The 20,096-nt window shown below is 34.3% G+C and overlaps 3 protein-coding genes and 1 long non-coding RNA gene across 4 annotated transcripts; 2 read left to right on the forward strand and 2 right to left on the reverse strand.

Annotated features, from left to right (window-relative positions):
- Positions 1-894: 894 nt before the first annotated feature.
- Positions 895-4,589, reverse strand: LOC108212505 (uncharacterized). Its single transcript, XM_017384228.1, has 4 exons — positions 3,865-4,589; positions 3,259-3,757; positions 3,034-3,171; positions 895-2,979 (listed from the first exon to the last, which is right to left on the reverse strand). The coding sequence occupies exons 1-4, from the start codon at positions 4,587-4,589 to the stop codon at positions 895-897; spliced, it is 3,447 nt and encodes a 1,148-aa protein (XP_017239717.1).
- A 642-nt stretch (positions 4,590-5,231) lies between these two features.
- On the forward strand, positions 5,232-6,956 carry LOC135151192 (uncharacterized). The gene is made up of 3 exons (XR_010289779.1): positions 5,232-5,759; positions 5,834-5,930; positions 6,754-6,956. It is a non-coding gene; the product is annotated as an uncharacterized LOC135151192 (long non-coding RNA).
- Positions 6,957-12,831: 5,875 nt separating this feature from the next.
- Positions 12,832-14,209, reverse strand: LOC108211843 (protein C2-DOMAIN ABA-RELATED 4). The gene is made up of 3 exons (XM_017383550.2): positions 13,867-14,209; positions 13,289-13,384; positions 12,832-13,199 (listed from the first exon to the last, which is right to left on the reverse strand). The coding sequence occupies exons 1-3, from the start codon at positions 13,975-13,977 to the stop codon at positions 12,909-12,911; spliced, it is 498 nt and encodes a 165-aa protein (XP_017239039.1). The 5' UTR covers positions 13,978-14,209; the 3' UTR covers positions 12,832-12,908.
- Positions 14,210-16,493: 2,284 nt separating this feature from the next.
- LOC135151549 (protein FAR1-RELATED SEQUENCE 5-like) lies at positions 16,494-19,913 on the forward strand. The gene is made up of 4 exons (XM_064090067.1): positions 16,494-16,596; positions 17,230-18,127; positions 18,224-18,482; positions 18,672-19,913. Exons 1-4 carry the CDS (start codon positions 16,494-16,496, stop codon positions 19,911-19,913), a joined length of 2,502 nt encoding a protein of 833 aa, XP_063946137.1.
- Positions 19,914-20,096: the final 183 nt, after the last annotated feature.

Here is a 20,096-nt window from a genome sequence, read left to right on the forward strand (position 1 = left end):
TAATTAATCCCGCTCGATTCTGTTATTCTCGTATCGGCTTTTAATAAAAATAATTAAATATCGTACAAAATAATTAATTAAATAAACTATTAATTATTATAATATTTTCTGACCAATCCTCAGATTTATAAAATAGAAATAAAAATGAAATAATCATCTCGATCAGAATGTAATATCTATTCACGTGTCGGTAAATAAATAAATAATCGCGTCTACTATAATTTTCGCAGCTCTCGGGTTGACGTACCTATTTAAATTAATAACTGACCCACACAATATAACCCACGTGTTTACTAGTATTCTCGAAGCTATAATATTTAAACTAATACTTCTCGCATTATTAATTATATCCGAGACTAATAAAATAGTCTTTTCGAACAATAAATAATTGTATTTTTATGTTTTGTAAATTTCACGAATGTTACATTATCCCGGGCCGGGGGTGTCACATTAAGGCTAGTACTATATTATAATAAGTCAAGGGTATGATTTCTAGTCCTAAATTTTGTTTATGTTTTTTGGTTTGGTCATTTTTTTATAGTCATTCTTATATTATTATCTTGCTAAAAACAAAAAGAATCACAATAGAAATCTATCTCTGAATAGGTACAAGTCTTAAACAATCATAAGACTAAAAATCTATCTCTTATAAGTACAAGTTTTAAATAAACTACAACACTAAAAATCTATCTCATAATAAATACAATTCTTAAACCGATCCAAAACACCACATGCATATAACTTTCGAGCCTTCGGCTTGATTTATTATTTCATTAAAAAAATTATAATGACGATAAAATAAAATTATAAATATATAATTTTGAATATTTTTTATACAAAGACGAATAATTACATAATTTTATTTTTTTTGAATAAAGGAAAATTCCATTAATCTTAACGATTATCATCCAACAAGGTCTCCAACAATATCAATGGAGGAGACAAAAAATTAACAAAGCTATTAAGCTTACAAGGAATCCTAGCCATACCATGTGCCGCCTTGTTTGCATGCTTTCTAACGTAGTTAACCGAAACTCCAGCTTTTCTCTCCAGAATGCTCCTGCAGTGCTTTATGATATGACCTTGTTCCAAGAGGTTCTCATGCATCCTGTTGATTGCAGTAACTCCTTGCTGAGCATCACTCTCGACAATAATGGTTTGAGCTAGAGAGCTCTTTGTCCATAAAAGAGCTTCTAAAATCCCAACTTCTTCAGTCTCTAAAACTGATATACACCCAGCAAACCTCATAACTTTACCATCCAAATACTGGCCTCGATGGTCCCTGAGAACCATTCCTATTGAGAAACAATCATCCCCTGGCTTAACTGATGCATCCACATTGACTTTGAGCACATCCGTTGGTGGAGGTTGCCACTTGTGAGGGTACTTATCGACATCCAATCTTTGATTCTCTTCCAAACTTTTATTCCTTTCATTTGCAACGCTCCAATCTTCAATTTGTTTTTTGCTCCACGCCATTACAGCTGCAGGTGTCATCGACTTACCTTCAAAAATTTTCTTATTTCGAGCAAACCAGACACCCCATAAAACTGCAGCAATCTGCACTAGCTTACCATCTGGCTCCATGCTCAACCTTTCTAGCAGCCAATCAGGAGCATTTTCCACCATCTCCATATCGTAACTAATGCTCACCTGTTGCCAACAACTTTTTGCAAAATCGCAGTCAAAGAATAGATGAAGGAGGTGCTCTACATCACCCACACACATATCACGCCCAATTGGTACTCTTATCCCCTTGATCATGAAAAGATTTCGGATTGGTACATTATTGCGGCAAAACCTCCAGAGAAAAATTTTAATCTTGTGAGGTATCACATGGTCTGGGTTATGGGAAGATTTTACCCATGTGTAACTCGACCCACCTATCCTCTTTGCTTCCAGAAAGTGACAATGAGGAAAATATCGTGCTTTAAGAACTCTCGAAACTAAAGCCTCTGGTTTAGAAATGAGATTCCAACATTGTTTCCCTAACAGAGCCAGATTGAAACCATGAAGATCTCTGAAACCCAAACCTCCTTTCTTTTTTGACATGCTCATTCTGTTCCAAGCCAGCCAGTGGATCCTTTTGTTGTTATTGGAGCTAGAGCGCCACCAAAAATCATTCATCATCCTTTCGATTTCCTGACATAAGGTCTTAGGAATTAGAAAACAAGACATGGTGTATGAAGGAATTGTTTGAGCGACATTCCTTATCATTACTGCCTTTCCTGCTCGAGAAAGTAGTTTTGTATTCCAACCTTGGATACGTTGAAAAACCTTCTCTTTCAGATATTTAAAAACAGTCTTTTTAGACCTCCCAACAAGAGACGGCAAGCCCAAATATTTGCTATTACCAATATCACTAAAGACTCCTAGAATTTGCTTGATTTCCGTTTGTTTATCCCTTCTAACGTTTGAGCTGAAGAAAACTGCAGACTTCTGGTGATTCACAGCCTGGCCAGAAAATACTTCATAATCATTCAGCACTGCTTTAACTGAGTTTGCCTCCTCTGCCGATGCTTTGAAGAAAAGGAAACTATCATCTGCAAATAACAGATGAGTAATTGTTGGAGCTGAGCTACTAATTTTGCAGCCCTTGACACGCCCTTCCAAAGAAGCAGTCTTCAGCGATAATGACAACCCCTCCACACAGAGTAAGAACAAATAAGGCGACAACGGGTCTCCTTGACGGAGGCCTCTCTTTGGGGTGATGGGGCCTATCGTGGAGCCTTGAAAAGATATAGAATACGAGACCGTGGTTATACAGAGCATTACCCACTTCACCCATTTCTCAGAAAACTCCATTGTGATCATCCGTTCTTGTAAATATTCCCAGCTCACTCTGTCGTATGCTTTACTGATATCAAGTTTGAGGGTGACCTCTCCTTCCTTGCCTCCATTATTTCGCTTCATATAGTGAAGCAACTCAAATGCAGCTAAAACATTATCCGTGATATTCAGTCCCGGTACGAAAGCAGACTGCTCCTCAGAAATCACAGATGGCAAAATTTTCTAAAGCCTATTCGCCAATACCTTCGCAAGAATTTTATATAAGACGTTGCATAGAGCTATTGGCCGCAAATCTTTAACCTCTTCTACATTCTCCTTCTTAGGAATCAGAACCAGTGTTGTATCATTTACACCCGCAGAGAACGAGCCATCAATTAGCCACTATTTACAACAATGAAAAACTTATTTCCCTAGCAGTTTCCAAAAGTTCTAAAAAAACGCAGGGTTCAAACCATCCGGGCCACTTGCCTTATCTGGATGCATGCTCCTTACTGCATTTGTGAATTCTTGAAAGGTCAGGCTAGCTGTGAGCATATTATTTTGCTCCGTAGAAATGCTTGCTTGGATCGGAACCTGAGTATGTCTGTTGATGCAGTCTGATGCAGAAAAGACATTGACATAATAACTCTTAAGAAGCCTACATAAATCATCATGATTTGACACCAAAGAGCCATCATCAGCCTTCAACGCTGCAATGTGATTCATTTTATTTCTACTAGAAGCTGAAGCATGAAAAAATCTTGAATTAGTGTTCCCTTCTTGAAGCCAGAATGTTTTTGCTCGCTGTTTCCAATAAGTCTCCTCATGCAGCAGAAGCTCGTTTAGCCTCTCTCTTTCTTCAAAGTACATCTGAATACCATCATCATCTTCTCTATTATTAAGAGCATCAATGACTCCTTTTTGCTTCAGAACTTTCTCCCTGAACTTATGAAAAACGTCCGTTCCCATTTTGCCATGAAAGAAGATACTGAAATTAACTTAGGAAGAAGATGAATAGTAGGAAGACCCTGCCAAAACGTAGCCACATCTGTATGAAAACTCTCTTCTTTTAGCCAAGTATTCTCAAATTTAAACCGAAATTGCTTTTTAGAGAATGAAGTATTCATCAAGTCGAGCTTAATGGGATCATGATCCGATACTACCACATGGGAAACTGAAAGCATGCACAATGGGAACATCTGCCACAAAGCAGCTGAAGCAAAAGCTCTATCTAATCTTTCTCTCACCCAGTCTGTTGTGCCCTTGCTCTTTTCCCATGTAAATCCTCCCCCTTGCAACTCGATCTCTGAGAGAGCACAATCCTCTATAACATTCCGAAAACCATTCAACAAGTTCTGCGGATGAGGGTGCTTGCCCTTCCTATCAGAACTATAGAGAAGATCATTTAAGTCACCAAAAATGCACCAAGGTAAAGCAAAATAAAATGACAAGGACCTTATAAAATCCCAAGAAGCTTGACGTCTCTCACGTTCAGGAAAACCGTAAAAGCACGTTAACCTCCAGGATGTATTATGTCTCTCCTTAATAACAATATCGATGTGATTGAAAGATGAATCAACCACAGCCCCAATAATGTTATGCTTCCAGAAAACTGCTAGCCCACCCCCTCTGCCTTGTCTATCTACTGAGAAAAAATTAGCAAACCCTAGAGTTGAAGCTAAAACTTCAATTTTATTTCGTTCGACTAATGTTTCAGACAAAAATAAAAGATCGGGCTTTTGAGACTTTACTAAGTCTCTGAGAATATGAACTGTACGAGCCTTGCCCAAGTCTCGACAGTTCAAACTTAGCAGAATCATTTGGACCGGCTGGCTTGTAAGGCAAGCTCAGCCGATAAATTCTTTGTAGAGTCTGCAAAATCTCCATCAGAAATTACAGCCTCTTGAAAGTGTCTAGTCTCTTCTGGCCCATGAAAAGGGTGGCCCATATCTACAACCATATTCTCGTCGAAGTCCAACTCTCTTCTGCTTCTTTTGCGCTCTTCAATACGAAATCCATCATTATCCTCATCATTTGACAGGTATAACAGATTTGCTGTTGTTGTAAATCTCTCTAAATTAGCCTTATTTACTGTGTTTGTTATTCCTCTATCAGCTGTAGATTCTTCCCCAACAACTTTCCTGTAATTTCTCGGTTTCTTTATCTCATTTCCTTTTTTTGAATTTGAATCCCCCGAAAAATTCTGGTAGTTATCCTTCGTACCAATCCTATCCTCCCACGTGTCATCGTCTTCTCCCCTGAGCCATTTACTTTGAGTTTGACCCGCCGCCCTGCGCGGTGGCGCCCGCAGCCAGCTTCCCCATTTTCTTCACTTCCTCTTTGATCCCAGCATCAAGTAGTTTCCTGCAGAAGCGATCTGTATGTGTGACCATTCCACAGGAGAAATAAAACTCTCCTAATCTTTCATACTTGCATGTGACCAGGGGGGGATCTAGTAAAGGGCACGGGGGGACACGTGTCCCCCCTAATTAAAAAAAAATAAAAAATTACCGCCGTGATTTCGGAAAAAAAATATAAGTGTCCCCCTAAAAAATTTGAAAATTTAGGGGTGTCCCCGCGAATTTTAAAAGTTCAAGTAAGTTGCAGTGGTTTAATAAAATTATAAGGAACTAAAAGGTAATTTGTACACATATATTTATATTAAAAATATGAATAGATATAATTTAAAAACAAAAAAGTAGTTAATTCATATGTTTTAGTCTCTGCAGTCTGTTCTCTCGAGCAGAGCTTGTGCCTGGCTAGTGTAAGTACTCACCTTTTTATTAATCCAAATTACCCACCGATCAAATACAAACCGAATACAATCACTGAATCATCTATCAGCTACTAGTTAATTAGATATGTGCTTGAGGCTTCTGATGTGGAGCGCTGCGTTTTCTGTCCTTACCTGTCCGAGCTCCGCCTAATCCATGGATGTTTCTTCTTCAGTTCTTCTGCAGAGTAATTCCGGAATCTAAAGATTAAACAAAGTATGTTTATATTGTCATTGTGTGTCTAATTTATAGATATCTGTTGTGTTTATGCTTTAAATTCAAATTATTAGGTCATGGGTGATGGCCTGATGGGTACCAGCAGGCTAGCAGAGTAGCAGGCAGCAGCTGAAAAGGGGGAATTCTCAATTCTGTGATTACAAAATTAAGGTGTGTTTATTTTTCCCCTACTGTAACTTTGTAAGCTTTTGATTATCGTTAGTTGATACTTAAAATGTCAACCCTATATTTGTTAAACAGTTAATCAATTATGCATCGATTTTATTCAATGTTATGAATTTGTGTTCTTATTGCATTTAATGAAGACTGTATTGGGGATCACTAACGAGTTATCACAAGCATTGCAGAGGAAAGATCAAGATCTTGTAAACGCCATGGATCTTGTTAAATCGTGTAAAAGAAGATTTCAACACACGAGGGATAATGGTTGGCAATCTCTGCTTGAAGAAATATGTGTTTTTTGTGAAAAGAATTCAGTAAGTATCCCAAATATGGAAGATGTGTTTGTAGCTCGAGGAAGATCAAGACGTGGAGTACAAGAATTCACAAATCTGCATCATTTTCAGAATGATTTATTTTATACTATCATAGATGATCAAATGGGAGAGTTAAATAGTCGATTCAATGAAGTGAACACAGAATTGCTTTTGTGTATGGCTTGCCTCAATCCCTCTGATTCTTTTTCAGCCATGAAAATCATCAAAAGTACGTTGCGCAACCGAATGGGAGACGAGTGGATGAATGATTGTTTAGTAACTTATGTTGAAAGAGAGATGTTTGAGACTATCTCAACAGATAATATAATCAAGCAATTTCAGAAAATGAAGTCTAGGAGAATCTGCCTATAATTGTGTATATACCATGCCAGGTTTTAATAAACATGTCTACTCTCTAGTATGTTTCTGTATATATGTGTATAGCTATGTAATTTTTATTTAATTAATGCTAAGAGTGCTTATGTGTGTGATTTCAGGGGCAAGAGTTGTTGGCAGACACTCATTTTTGTCGCAAAATACTATACTTTTGGCTTGGCTGTGACTTGTGAGACTGTGGTTGCTGCCTTGCTGGTTCTTGACTATAGCATGCAGGTACATTTATCAATCTGTTATGACTTATGAGTTAAGAAAATATTTTGGTGTCCCCTCTAAGATTAGATCCTAGATCCGCCCCTGCATGTGACAATGAATTCTGACCCATCTTTCCTCACAATCTTTTTCTTCCTCTTGAGAGGTTTTCTTATGTCCATCCTGATTCTGATCCTCATACATTCTCGCCAAATAAAGGTATTATTTTTTACATCATACTCAAGGAACTCGCCAAAAAAATTCCTTAACTGTCTGCCTACTGCCTCCATCATGAACCCCATGGGTAGATCATGAAGTTGCGTCCAAATATTCAAGAAATATAATTTTACCTGAACTAGGTCAACTCACGCTGGCACTGGTTCAACAGCTAGCATTGCATTATCAAACGACCAAGGTCCCCCTTTGATCACCCAATGCATGTCTTCCTTTCTGAAAAACTGGAACAGATAAACACCTTGCTCAAGCTCCTTTATATCAATTCCCATTGCTGGCTTCCAGATATCTGCTAGTCTTGATTTCATTGCTCGAACGTTGATTGATTTCTCCGTCAATAACCTGCCTACGAGGCACATATCATATTTATTTATGTTCTCCTCTATATCTCCTTCAAGTACAAAGCCCTCATTCTCCTCCTTGTCAATCTCCAGCTCAGCCATTTGCTGATCGATATCCTGGTTAACTACCATGCTATCTCCAGAAACAACTCTTACAGTATTCTTAATTACTTATGAATATGAAGAGAAAAACTAGACTCTCACATGATATGGAGAGAAAAAAAAGTTTAAGGCATGTTGGTTAATGAGTTTTTGTGTTAGACTAATTGTTGATTAAATTATGTCATCTAATAAAACAATTACATAATTTTTTTAACTCTAATCTGTTACACGACAAATATCTTTTTTCATACATATGAAGATATACGAAATATGAAAAATATGATTTAATATTGACTGAATAATAAATTATTCCATAATAATAACAGAAAATATTTTAAAATAGATAATAAATTGTAAAATCTAAATTTTCGTGAGAAAATATAATCCGTTGGTTAATATAATTTAATTAAAGTTCAATTCTTTAATATTAAAACGGTTTGTCTAGTGTGTGCCCATGGGCACATGCTAAGCGTGGAAATTTTTGTATTTGGGAGATTTTGATTGGTGTGGTTGGTGTATTTGCAGGGGGGGTCCACCATTATCAAGAGAGAGGAGCCAATCAAAATGATCTAAGCACAACATTTTCCGCGCTTAGCATGTGCTCATGGGCACACCATAGAAAAACCGATATTAAAAAACTAATAAAATGATGTTACAATTTAAATTATAAAAAATAAATTACGAATTATACAACAAGAATTGAACCAAGACCTGTATTATTCATGTGCACCACTTAAACCACTTGAGCTACACAAGCAATCAACAAGTTATTCAAAAGCATTAACCACATACATTAAAACTGTTGTATTTATATTCTTTTCAATATCTTATTTATTTAAGATAAGTTATTATTTCAGCATTAATCATGATTCCACTTTCTAAAAATAGATATAATTAATATCCAAATAAAAATGAACAAATTCAAATCTAACTTAATTAATAGTTAATAGTTTAAACGAGTACCAATACGATATTATAAAAATTTTAAGTAATGAATGTGATAAATAAACTCAAAAACTAAAATTTTAGTAAGCATCTCTGAAACAAAAAGGTGATGGGCTTTCAACATGGACTATGTCATATTAAATTTTTTTATTATAAAATGTCTTCGCGTGTGATGTTAAAGGTAAACGTGCAAAGACATCGGGTTTTACCCGATTTCTAAAGTAGACTTACACAACGCTTCTAGGATGTACCTGATATCTATCCTATTTTAGACATCAGTTATGTTTCATTAAACGCTTGTATTTTCAAGCGATGTCTGTTTTGAATTAAATTAAAATGGGCACCCTTTTTTTGCTTAAATATCCAGAATAAACCAAATGAAATGCAAACAAGTCATATACAATCATCATATCTCAACAACAGCCATATATATATATATATATATATATATATATTCACTCCAATTTCAAATCCAAAATACCAAGTACCTACCAACTACAATCTAAATTTCATCCAACCAAGCAAAACATATTTAAATCAAATACATAGTCAGCTAGGGAAATAAACTGCTAAGATGATATACAATTTACAGTCATTCTTCGAGGCAAATTTCAGTCATTCTTCGAGGCAACATCTGCGAGGACAATATATGAAAATAAACTCTGGAATCTCTTTCTTGAATATTGTGGAGAGGCCTTGCTCTGATCTGTTCCAGTTTCATCATTACAACAAGCTTGTCATAACTGACTTTTCCATCCTGAAAACATAAACCACTATTGTCAAGTTTGTAATTAACAAAACTAATACAGTGGAAATTAAGTGAAAATTATCAAATTGTAGTTCAATGTCAGACCTTGTCTAACACATCAGCAATTTCTCATGTTTTCTGAAGATCATGACCAAACAGAAGGCGTTTTCTGCTGAGTTCAGATGAAAGCCATTGTTGCCTGCCTTCCTCTGACCACTCCCGGTGGAAGCTTCCTCTGTCCAATTCTTGTAGAAGCTTATAAATAGAACCAGGAGGAAGCTTATAAACAGAGGGCCCTGCAATTGTAAATGTAAGAAAAATTAGATATTTTGCTCCTCACATAGCAAACAATTCTTGAATTTGACCTGGTAATGGCATCTTGTTATCTGTAGTTACTTGAGATTATGAGAGAATTTACCCCAGAGCAGTACTGAAGCTTCCTCTGTCCATATTCTTGTAGAAGCTTATAAATGGAACCCCAGACACATATTCTAAATATATGTAAAGTTTATCATCTACCTGCTTACACATCACAAGTCTTTATAAGACTAATTAATTGACAAAATAAATAATTTCTTGCTGATATATGCATAAATTATCCGGAAAAACTCAACTATGAAGTAATATGCATAACATTTGACTGGTAGTAAGAAATAGGATACTTATCAATCGTACAAACTAGAACATTGTAAAACTTATACAACATACTCATCCAAACCGCCATATATTCACTACCAAATTTACATACATGTCCTAACTGCTTTGCACATAACACCGGAATCATAGCACTGTAATAATAACAGATATATGCAGAGTTATAAATGCCTGGATTATGTGCATTAACAATTTATCACTTTACAAGACAAAGAACCAAAACTCCAGACCTTCACATAAAAACTAAACAACATTTTCTTTATAATATTATTAAATAGTTTATAAGTTGATCAGCAAAGTGTCTCCGAAAAGAGAAGCTTCTACACCTAATAAAGCAACAAAGCACCCAAATAAACTCAAACCATCAGCTTAATGTAAAAGCCCATTACTAAACACAAAACTTATAATAGTTTTAAATCTAGTTACATACCCAAATAAACTTACTTTCTGCATTCCCTGTTAAATAGAAAACAAACACAGTTCAATTAATTCAACAACAATTCAATATATTCCAATACCAAAAAAATTATTCTCGAAAAATTAAACAATAAGTAAGAAAGTCTTCACATATCTATATACATTACACATACAGATTGCAGCTAGTCTCTGCTTGCTATATATATCAGTATCAAGCCTCCAAACTCCAGATCTGTTCAAAAATAAATAATTCAGGTAAAAAAAGGAACCCTAACTATAGAAAACAAAACCCAATCAAAATAAACAAAGCCTACAGGATGATAAAATAGGGATTCTCGAAGCACCGTACTGCTAATTGAAAATTCATCCAATTTGGGGTTCAATTGGAACCCTAGCTGAAATTGGACAAATAACTAGAGATATGAGAGATGTAAGAGAGAGACCGAAGAGATGCTAGAGATGTGTGAGAGAGACCGGAGAGATGCGAGAGATGTGGTGGCAGCGGCGGCGAGGGGGCGGAGATGTCCGGAGTGAGGGAGAGAGAGAGGTGAGATGTCGGGAGTGAGGGAGACTGAGGGAAAGAGGGGCGGGGAAATGATTTTGTTCAAAGTGGGGGAAATATTTTTTGGTTAAGTGTGGGAAATAAAAGGGGGCAAAGTAAGACAAGTTATTTTTCATTTTTTTTAAACATTTAAATTAACACCGGTTCTAAACTAAACCGATGTCCCAAAAAAAATGACAACAGTTGTGTCCTGAAACGATGTCTATTTCACGATTCTTATTTTTTCAAAATAAGTATTGACACTGGTTATTTTCGGAACCGATGTCTAAAAATAACGACGACATCGTTTTAAAAATAACTGATGTCTTAAAGGACTTTGACATCGGTCACTTGAGCAATTGATGTCTAAGCACCGATGTCGTAGACAGTTGTTCTAGTAGTGTAAAGAGATTACAATATTTTGGGGAACACTAAATAAGATAACGAAAAGAATATTCTTATTTAGAATATTTTTTATTTTAAACTTATGAATTCAGAATTGGACGTGTAACTAAATCTGTTTAAAAAATATAGATATAAGAATAATGTCAAAGACATCAAATTTGGTGTCAGAATATATATCAAAATGATGTAATTTTAATGATATTTGACTTTGAAATATTATAACTTGTGATATAAAGTTGATTTTAGGGAAATTCTATATTATTAATCAAAAGTCAATCAAATAATAATAAAAAACGTTTACGAGACCTACTAAAAAGAATTGAGTTATAAAGCTTACTTGATTTATTTTCAAAAAAAATTACTTGGTTAAAATAGAATAACACAGAAAAATAAGCTATATATATTAAAGTCTTAAAACTATAATTTTTAATATGCCATCGATCAATATATAACATACCAGTTAAATAAAATGATTCAAACTACAATTAAATTAATTAATCATTTAAAAATTAATATAAAAAAATATAATTAATTTTGAACCGGATAATCAGACGCAATACGGTGAAAACTAATATTTGATTAAACGGAACTAGAACAAGAATAATTTTTTTTTCATAATCCAGAATATTGGATATCGAATATTTGAATTAATTTTTAACAAATGAACATGATATGCTACACCCCTAAGAAATACGAGTATCAAAATTTAAAAATTTAAGTTTGCACAAAGCTAAAAAAATAAATACACAACTAATTGAGCTAAATATTTCATGTTTTTATGATCTTCATGGGGTGTGACTCATATCTACTCTGTTTTTTCTATTTCAAATTCCAGGATATCATTGTATGAGATCTGATTTATAACAATTACATGAAAAATCATTAAAAATCTTAATCATCAAGCTTAGAAACTAATTATAAAAAATTAAAATTTAACAACAAGCCGATATTATAATAGATTGTATCAAAGTAATAATTTTCTAATATTTTAAATTAACAATAAAAATCTAAGAAATTAAAGTACTTTAATGTTGATATGAAAATTAAAAGCTTAAACCACATTAAAGGTGTTAGAATTTTTTTGGGCACAGTTAAGAGGTTATTTGTTGAAATTATACTTTTATAATAAAAAAGGTATTGGTCTTTTTAGTTGTTACAATTTCTATTTATGCAAAATGTGTGCAACATATGCTAAAAAAGATTGTGTTGATGATCTGCCCCATCATGTGTCACACAACTATGACGCCAAATCTACGCTTAAAAAAAAGAAATAAATGTAAAATAATGCCGTCACACATCTTCTTCTAATGACGATTTGGGATATCGTAATTCAACCGATCAAGAACAAGTTTTCATCAAAATCATGTTATGTTAGGTGAAATAATTTAATAATTTTCAACAATAAGTTACAGATACTTTTAATGAGGAATAATATATTTAAAATTTAAAAATATCATATTGAAAAAATCAGTAGAACTGAGAGTTTTATTTTTACAAAAAAGACTAATATTTCACAAATGGAGGAAGTATATATTAATTTTTATGATGTTTTTTTAAGCAATCTCATTTTTTTTTGTCGGGGCGACGGGGAAACCACCTCTTGACCAAAACAGAACAATCATATATCTTCACACTGTAACCGAACCTGAGCTTAATTGTACATAGCAAATGATCAACTTACAGGCCTTTTGAGCCAGGGATATCTATCCATTGCAATTGAAGTTCTAGTTCACCTTGCTCCACATTTCGAAGTCTAAAAATCATGTTCTGAATAACCTTGCCATCTTCCCACGTAATGTTGCTCTCTTCCGCTAAGCAGTTCTCTCTGCTCGGTTTAACTTTGGTGATTATGGTTCCATTAGGGAGGCTTTCTAACCGCATCTTGACAGCTTCCAGAAGCGCTTTGATATCAAACTGGGCATCACCCATTTTGTCGTCAAGGGTGAATGTATCCTTGTCATACACTCGCTACAAATGGCAAAATGATTCAGCTTTGTTTCACTAATGATAATATGTCGACAAAAGTATAAGTCAGAACTATTGAATCAATAACATACCAGCGTAATTGGGACAGTTGGATCTGCAACAGTTAGGGTAAGGTCTTCATTCCACTCAGGATTGATACTGTTTGAGATGACACTGGTCTTCAGCTTCTGCTTTCACATAGACCAATCAATACATACCGAAACTCAATACAGGATCCATTATATTACATGCCAAATAGTTTAATCAAGGTTAGAGTTACATGGATTCCTTGAACAACAGAGTGGAAAAAGAGAGACATAAAGCAACCAAAGAATTCTACGAAAATAGATAGCAGGATAAAGCAAGTCCAAATACTAAAGATTTAAAACAGAGCTACATGCATAATCATAAAAAAAGCCACAGAGAAGATGGCTGCCAAACTTCATACTTTACTCGATCAAAACAAATGAGCACTACTACGTACCCCAAATATTTATAAGAAAGTTACGTATTGACAACTCAGCATTCGGGAAAATTTTGGGATATCTAGCATTTCTCAAAAGGAATTTAATTCAAAGAAGATTCATAATTTACAGAGAACATATTTGAGCAAAATAATTTCATAATCTCCGGAATTGATGTTTTTCCCAAGTTGGAGTAAAAAGGTTACCTGTTTGCCCATTTGAACAACAACATAAGGATCACTGCTGATAGCATCTCTAACTGCAAGATTTATCCCTCTTTTGATGCGAATTCTGAGAAGACCCAAGAAGTTCTCCATCTTATAATGATCTGTGTATCAACTCGTCGTTGGTTCAATGATAAATCTTTGTTTCTTTTTTGTGTTTTGTTGATCGCCAAAGTTGCAGGGGAAATGGTAGCTTTAATAATGCAGCTGAAACAGGACGAAGACTTTAAAGAGAAAAAAGAATGGCAGGGATTTGTGTTGTTGTGTGATGGTGGTTGGTGCTTTCATATACTATACAGAGAAAGGACGTATACAGAGAAAAGTACATAGACTAAGTATTGTTACAGTAGTTTGAAGAAGTCAAGGAGCCCGACGCCGTTGCATTTGACCATACTGGGTACTCTCTGCCCTCTGCACGAGCGTAGTGACTTTCTGCAAATCTTTTCCTCGAATTTAAGGATTTAAAAAGAAATGGAGATATCTTACTCAGAGTCTCCAAATACTCGTCTTCCGGCAATTCTTTTACATTTTTCTCTTATATTTTGGATAATCTTCTCGTTTAATTTAATGAGCCAGAATATTTCCGGAGACTAACAGGGGTGTATTCGATTGAAATTTTAATAGATTGTTTTTAGTCTATGGATTTTAATGGATTGTATGTGATTTTGATTTTGTGCTGATTCTTGATAAAATGTCGCAGAGTTGATAGAATTTAAGCACAATGCTTCAAAATCCCATTGATTTTGGTGGGATTTCAAAAAACTTAAAATAAACTGAAGATAAACCATTTTATGAAATGAAAAAAAATCCATCAGCATTTGAATACCATCATATTTCAATGGATTTTAAACAATATCAATTGAATATCATCGGATTTTAAAGCATAATTTAAAATCCCAATTGAATACCACCAGATTTTGTAGCATAATTTTTTTGAACAAAAGTGTTAATCTAATAATAAAAAACCATACGGCATCTACACCAATGATCGAGTTGAACAAACAGTAAATTGCAATCGCCTGTTATCATAAAGAGACAGTTAAACGATATTTTGAAGAAAATGTATATACAAATACAGGTACCCGCTTCATGCATCCTCGTTGAATTACTGGTACCCTCTTCATAATGCCCTGATAGAGCTATCGACCAAAACGGCGATTCCACACAAACTTTCATCACCAAATCAAGACCCCGCGTTCAATTAAGAAGCGAAAAACAAAACTCTCACCATGAAGAGAAAACAACCTTAGATCTGAAGCAGAACCACAGAAACAAGAGAAATCGGACTGAAAATCCACCCGCTTGAAACAGAGAAAAAAGACAACGAAATCTCCGATGGTTTTAGATCTAAGAATTCTATCGAGAATAGATCCGGAGCAGAACCACAAAAACACGAGAAATCAGACTGAAACTCACCCGCTTGGAAGAGAGACATCAAAATCTCCGATGATTTTAGATCTAAGTTTCCCGAGAAAATTATTCAAAAACTAAGAAGAAAAACAAAGCAATTAAGTGATTCGGGGCTTTCCACTGGTGAAAACCGATGGAAGCCCTGGGCGGCTACGACAAGAGAGAGGCCAGAGAGAATTAGGGTTAAGAGAGAGGCTTAGCATAATTTAAAATCCCAATTGAATACCTCAAGATTTTAATGGATTTCAAACAATCCCAATCGAATACCCTCGGATTTCATGAATGCAAAAAAATACTTTAAAATCTTAATCCAAAACACCCTTATAAGAATATAAAGAAAAGGATGAGTACCTTCCACACAGAGTCCTGGACGCCGACTATTAATCGATTAATCGCTGTTCGGACGGAAAACGTCTTGATTAATCGTTAATCGAATAAAAAATAATTTTTAGAAAAAATGGTCAAACCAGTCAAAAATGTGTCAACTATAAAAAGTTTTTTTATTTTTATTAAAATTTATCAATTTTAATTTTATAAAAAATTCAGGATAAATGTCGACATTATTCAATTATAATTTTATCGATTATGAAAAATTGTACTTACAAAACACAATTATGCTTTATATATAATTTTTATTAGATTATGTCATGTAATTAAGCAAAATACTTCAAAATATATATTTTTTGTCTGTGCTAATATATATAGACACACACATGTGTGTGTCTTATTTGTCTGTGGTATATAAATACTTGCTATATTTCTTATATAAAATTATAAATCTATTAAATATATATATATATATATATATATATATATATATATATATATATATATATATATATATATATATATATAGGCCTTTGTTCTATGGAGAACCATCTTATATGGAGTCTCGTGGAGAACCCCCTCCATTAATCTGGACCGTTAGATCTAAATCAAATCTAACGGCTGTTCATAAACAATGTTCAATTAGGAAACTGACTCTTTCTCTCTCGCTCTGTCCGTTATTTTCGTTATTTTCCGTTATTTCATCTCTCTCTCTCTCTATATCTCGCGCGATTTCTTATCTCGCGCGATTTCGATCGCTGCTCTCCATCTCGCTTTCTTTCTATCTCTTATACTATCTCTCTTCATCCTCGCGCTGAATCGTCGTTTGTTTCTCTAACTTCGTCCTTGTCAGTGGATTGAAGCTATCGGATATGGAGATTTCGTCAAATCAAACTTTGTTTTGCTCGAATCAAGCTCAGTTTTCCTCAAATCAAGCTAATTTTCGCGAAGTTGCTGACATTCAATCATCATCAGGTTTGAATCAATAGATCTACTTTATGCATAAATAATACTGAAATAAGTTTTTGAAGATAAAAATTTGATTTTTATGGTTCTACTATAGAATCGAATAAGATTTTGTTATTAAATTTTGTTGCCGCTGTAGAATCATATAAGCTTTTCCGAATTATCCGTGTGTGTTGTTGCTGATAGATAATGTTGATGAGATTATATGAGATACTGATGATTAGTGTAAGAAACAGCTAGGAACTTTTAAATTTCTACTTTTTGTATTCATTTTTTGATGTTTAATATTGTTGTTGTTTGTAGATACTGATGAGTTGTTACCAGTTCCTGATGATTATTCTCATCAGGAACTGACATAGAATCAAATTATGTTAATGAGATGATTATGTTATAGAATCATATAATACAATCAAAATTTTGTATATGAATGCTTCTATTATAGAATCTATAAATTGAATATATATTTTTATTCTCCAATACTGATGAGTTGTTATCAGGTCCTGATGATTATTCTCATCAGGATTTGACATAGAATGAAATTATATTAATGAGATTATTATATTATAGAATCATATGATATATTCAAAATTCTGTATATGTTAGAATGTTATATGATGACATATTTTTTTATTATTTTTGCAGGCAATTCTGTTTGTATTGATGTTGTTGATAATGTTTGTGATACTACTCTTCATGATTTTGTTGAGGATTGCTTAGAAGGTTTTGATGAGTCAATTAGTAGAAGCTCTAAAGTGTGGAATCCTAAAGTTTCTGATGACAAACTTAAACCATATCCTGGTCAACTGTTTAAAGACATTGAGTCGGCTTTTAAGTTCTATACTGATTATGGCAGAGATGGTGGATTTGAGGTTCGTAAATCAACACAAAAAGTCAGGAATGGTATTATAGTTACCAAGTACATAATTTGTTCTAAAGGAGGCCATCACGATACATCCATGACAAAGGATGTTGATGTTAATTCAGAATCATCTCATGCATCAACTAGTGTTCAACTGCAAGTCAAGAGGAGGAAGACGGTGACAAAGAGATGTGACTGTCGAGCAAAAATTATTCTCAAGTACAATGGTTTCAATGCGTATGTTATTTCGTCATTTATCGAAGTTCACAACCATCGTCTAGCATCGCCATCAGGAAAAGAATTTCTACTTTGTAATCGATCTATGACTTCATTTCAGCGCCGATTTGTTCTAGATGCTGCGAAATCAAACATAGGCTCGTATAGAGCTCACAATTTGTTCAAGTCGATATCAGGATCCTACTCTGAAGTTGGAGCAACCGATGTTGATTTTCAAAACTGGATGAGAGATATAAAATTATATATTGGCAAACATGATTCTGATATGCTGATACAGAAGTTTCAAAACAAAAGGGACGTATCAGATGGAGGATTTTTTTTCGAATATCAGACGGATTCAAACGGTCATCTTACCCGTCTTTTTTGGGCTGATATTCAAGGACGTAGGAGTTATGAAGTTTTTGGTGATGTTGTATCTTTTGATGCAACATACCGTACCAATAAGTAAGTTTGATATGCAGTTTAATTTTATTTTGCAAATTATGAGTTTTTTGAATAATTTCATTGTTATCTAATTTTACAATTTTTTTGGTGTGAAAGGTATGGAATGGTATTCGTGCCTTTTATTGGAGTTGATAATCATTGGAAGAGTGTTACTTTTGCTTCTGCATTACTAAATCATGAGGATGCAACAAATTTCACGTGGGCTTGTGAGATGTTTCTTCAAGCATTTAGCCGTCCACCAAAATGTATAATAACTGATCAGTGTCTTGGGATGAAAGTTGCAATTGCTAACACATTCCCACATTCTATTCATCGTTATTGTATGTGGCATATAATGCAAAAGTTCCCTGCCAAGGTATAATCATCCTTGATTCTATTGTAGAATTTATTGATTTCTCTTATTACATATTTGTATGAAAATGTTTTAGGAAAAAAAATTCCACTTCAGAATCATATATTGTATTATTTTAAGTTAATTTTTTGTTATTTATGATTAATTCTCTGCATGGTCCCTTATCAGTTGTTTTTGATATTGTGAATGTAGGTTGGTCTTGTGTTCTGTGCAGAAACGGGATTTATGGAAAAACTCAATAAGTTTGTTTGGTCATCACATTTGACTGTTCCTGAGTTTGAAAAAGGTTGGGATGATGTGCTTAAGGAATTTGGATTAAGTGAACATGTCTGGTTGAAAGAGATATATGCAATGAGGGAATCATGGATTCCTGCTTTCTTTGCGGACAAGCCAATGGGAGCCTTATTGAGAACAACCTCAAGGTCAGAGAGCAGTAATTTCTACTTTAATCATTTCGTCCAAAAAGGGGATACTCTTTCAGAGTTCTACTTGTGTTATGAGAGTGCTATTGACAAACAAATTCATGACCAAAACAAATTGAACACCACTGACAAGAATTGTATTCCACAATCTATTACTGAGAAGGCTATTGAAAAGCATGCAACTTGCCTTTATACTCGAAGTATGTTTTATAAGGTTCAAAAACAAATAAAAGCCAGTTGCTTTCATATCAGTCTTGGTGGGCAACCAATTGTTACTGATGGCGTGAATAAATATTTACTTTGTGATAAGAGCTTGAATGGTAAGTTGTTTGAGGTTGAATTTTGTTTGTCAACATATGATATTAGCTGTTCCTGCAAGCTGTTTACCAGAGTAGGCTATCTGTGTCGTCATTGTTTCTATTGTTTGAGTTTGTGGGGTGTTGATAAAATCCCACATCAGTTCATATGTAAGCGTTGGATGAGGAATGCAGAGAGATTTTGCAAATTGAAGTTTACTGATGAAAGCGAATGTGCTACTGATGGGTATATCAGTAGAGAAATTGCAATGAGGATATGGACAGAGTATCAAGCTTGTGTTGATAATGTTTGCAATAACCTGAAAGGTTTAGAGTATTTGTTGGATGAGATGAAGTGCTTGAGGATTAGAGTTGAAGAAAAATTTGATAAACGTCCGGCAACAAAAGATGATATGCTGGAAGAGATTTTTGGTGTGAGGCCTTCAGGTTCAAGTAATGTACTTCCACCACTGCCAAGTAATAACAAAGGATGTCGTAAAAGAATTGTTGGTGGTGCAGAGTTAAGTCGTGGTGCAGAGTTAAGTCGTGATGGGAAGAAAAGACCAACCAGGACATGTAAATTTTGTCATACTCTTGGGTATCATGATTCACGCAACTGTCCGAAGAAACTCCTTGTTAATCAGCAGATTCCAACTATTCCTAATATACAAGTATCTCTTAGTCCTAGCTTCTACTCTCAAAATATGACTAGTTAGTATGTATAGTTAGTAGTTACTCTCAAAATGTAGATATGTTTTGTGTTGTTAGTATTTTGTGATGAAGAAATATTGTTGTTTGGCGATTCAGAATGTGAATATTTTTAATATTTTTGATATAATCAGTATTTTTTTTATTAGATTAATTTTGTGTATTGATTTTTCAAGTATCATTGTGTTGGA

The sequence above is a fragment of the Daucus carota genome, chromosome 3, assembly GCF_001625215.2.
Source record: "Daucus carota subsp. sativus chromosome 3, DH1 v3.0, whole genome shotgun sequence".
Taxonomy (NCBI): domain Eukaryota; kingdom Viridiplantae; phylum Streptophyta; class Magnoliopsida; order Apiales; family Apiaceae; genus Daucus; species Daucus carota.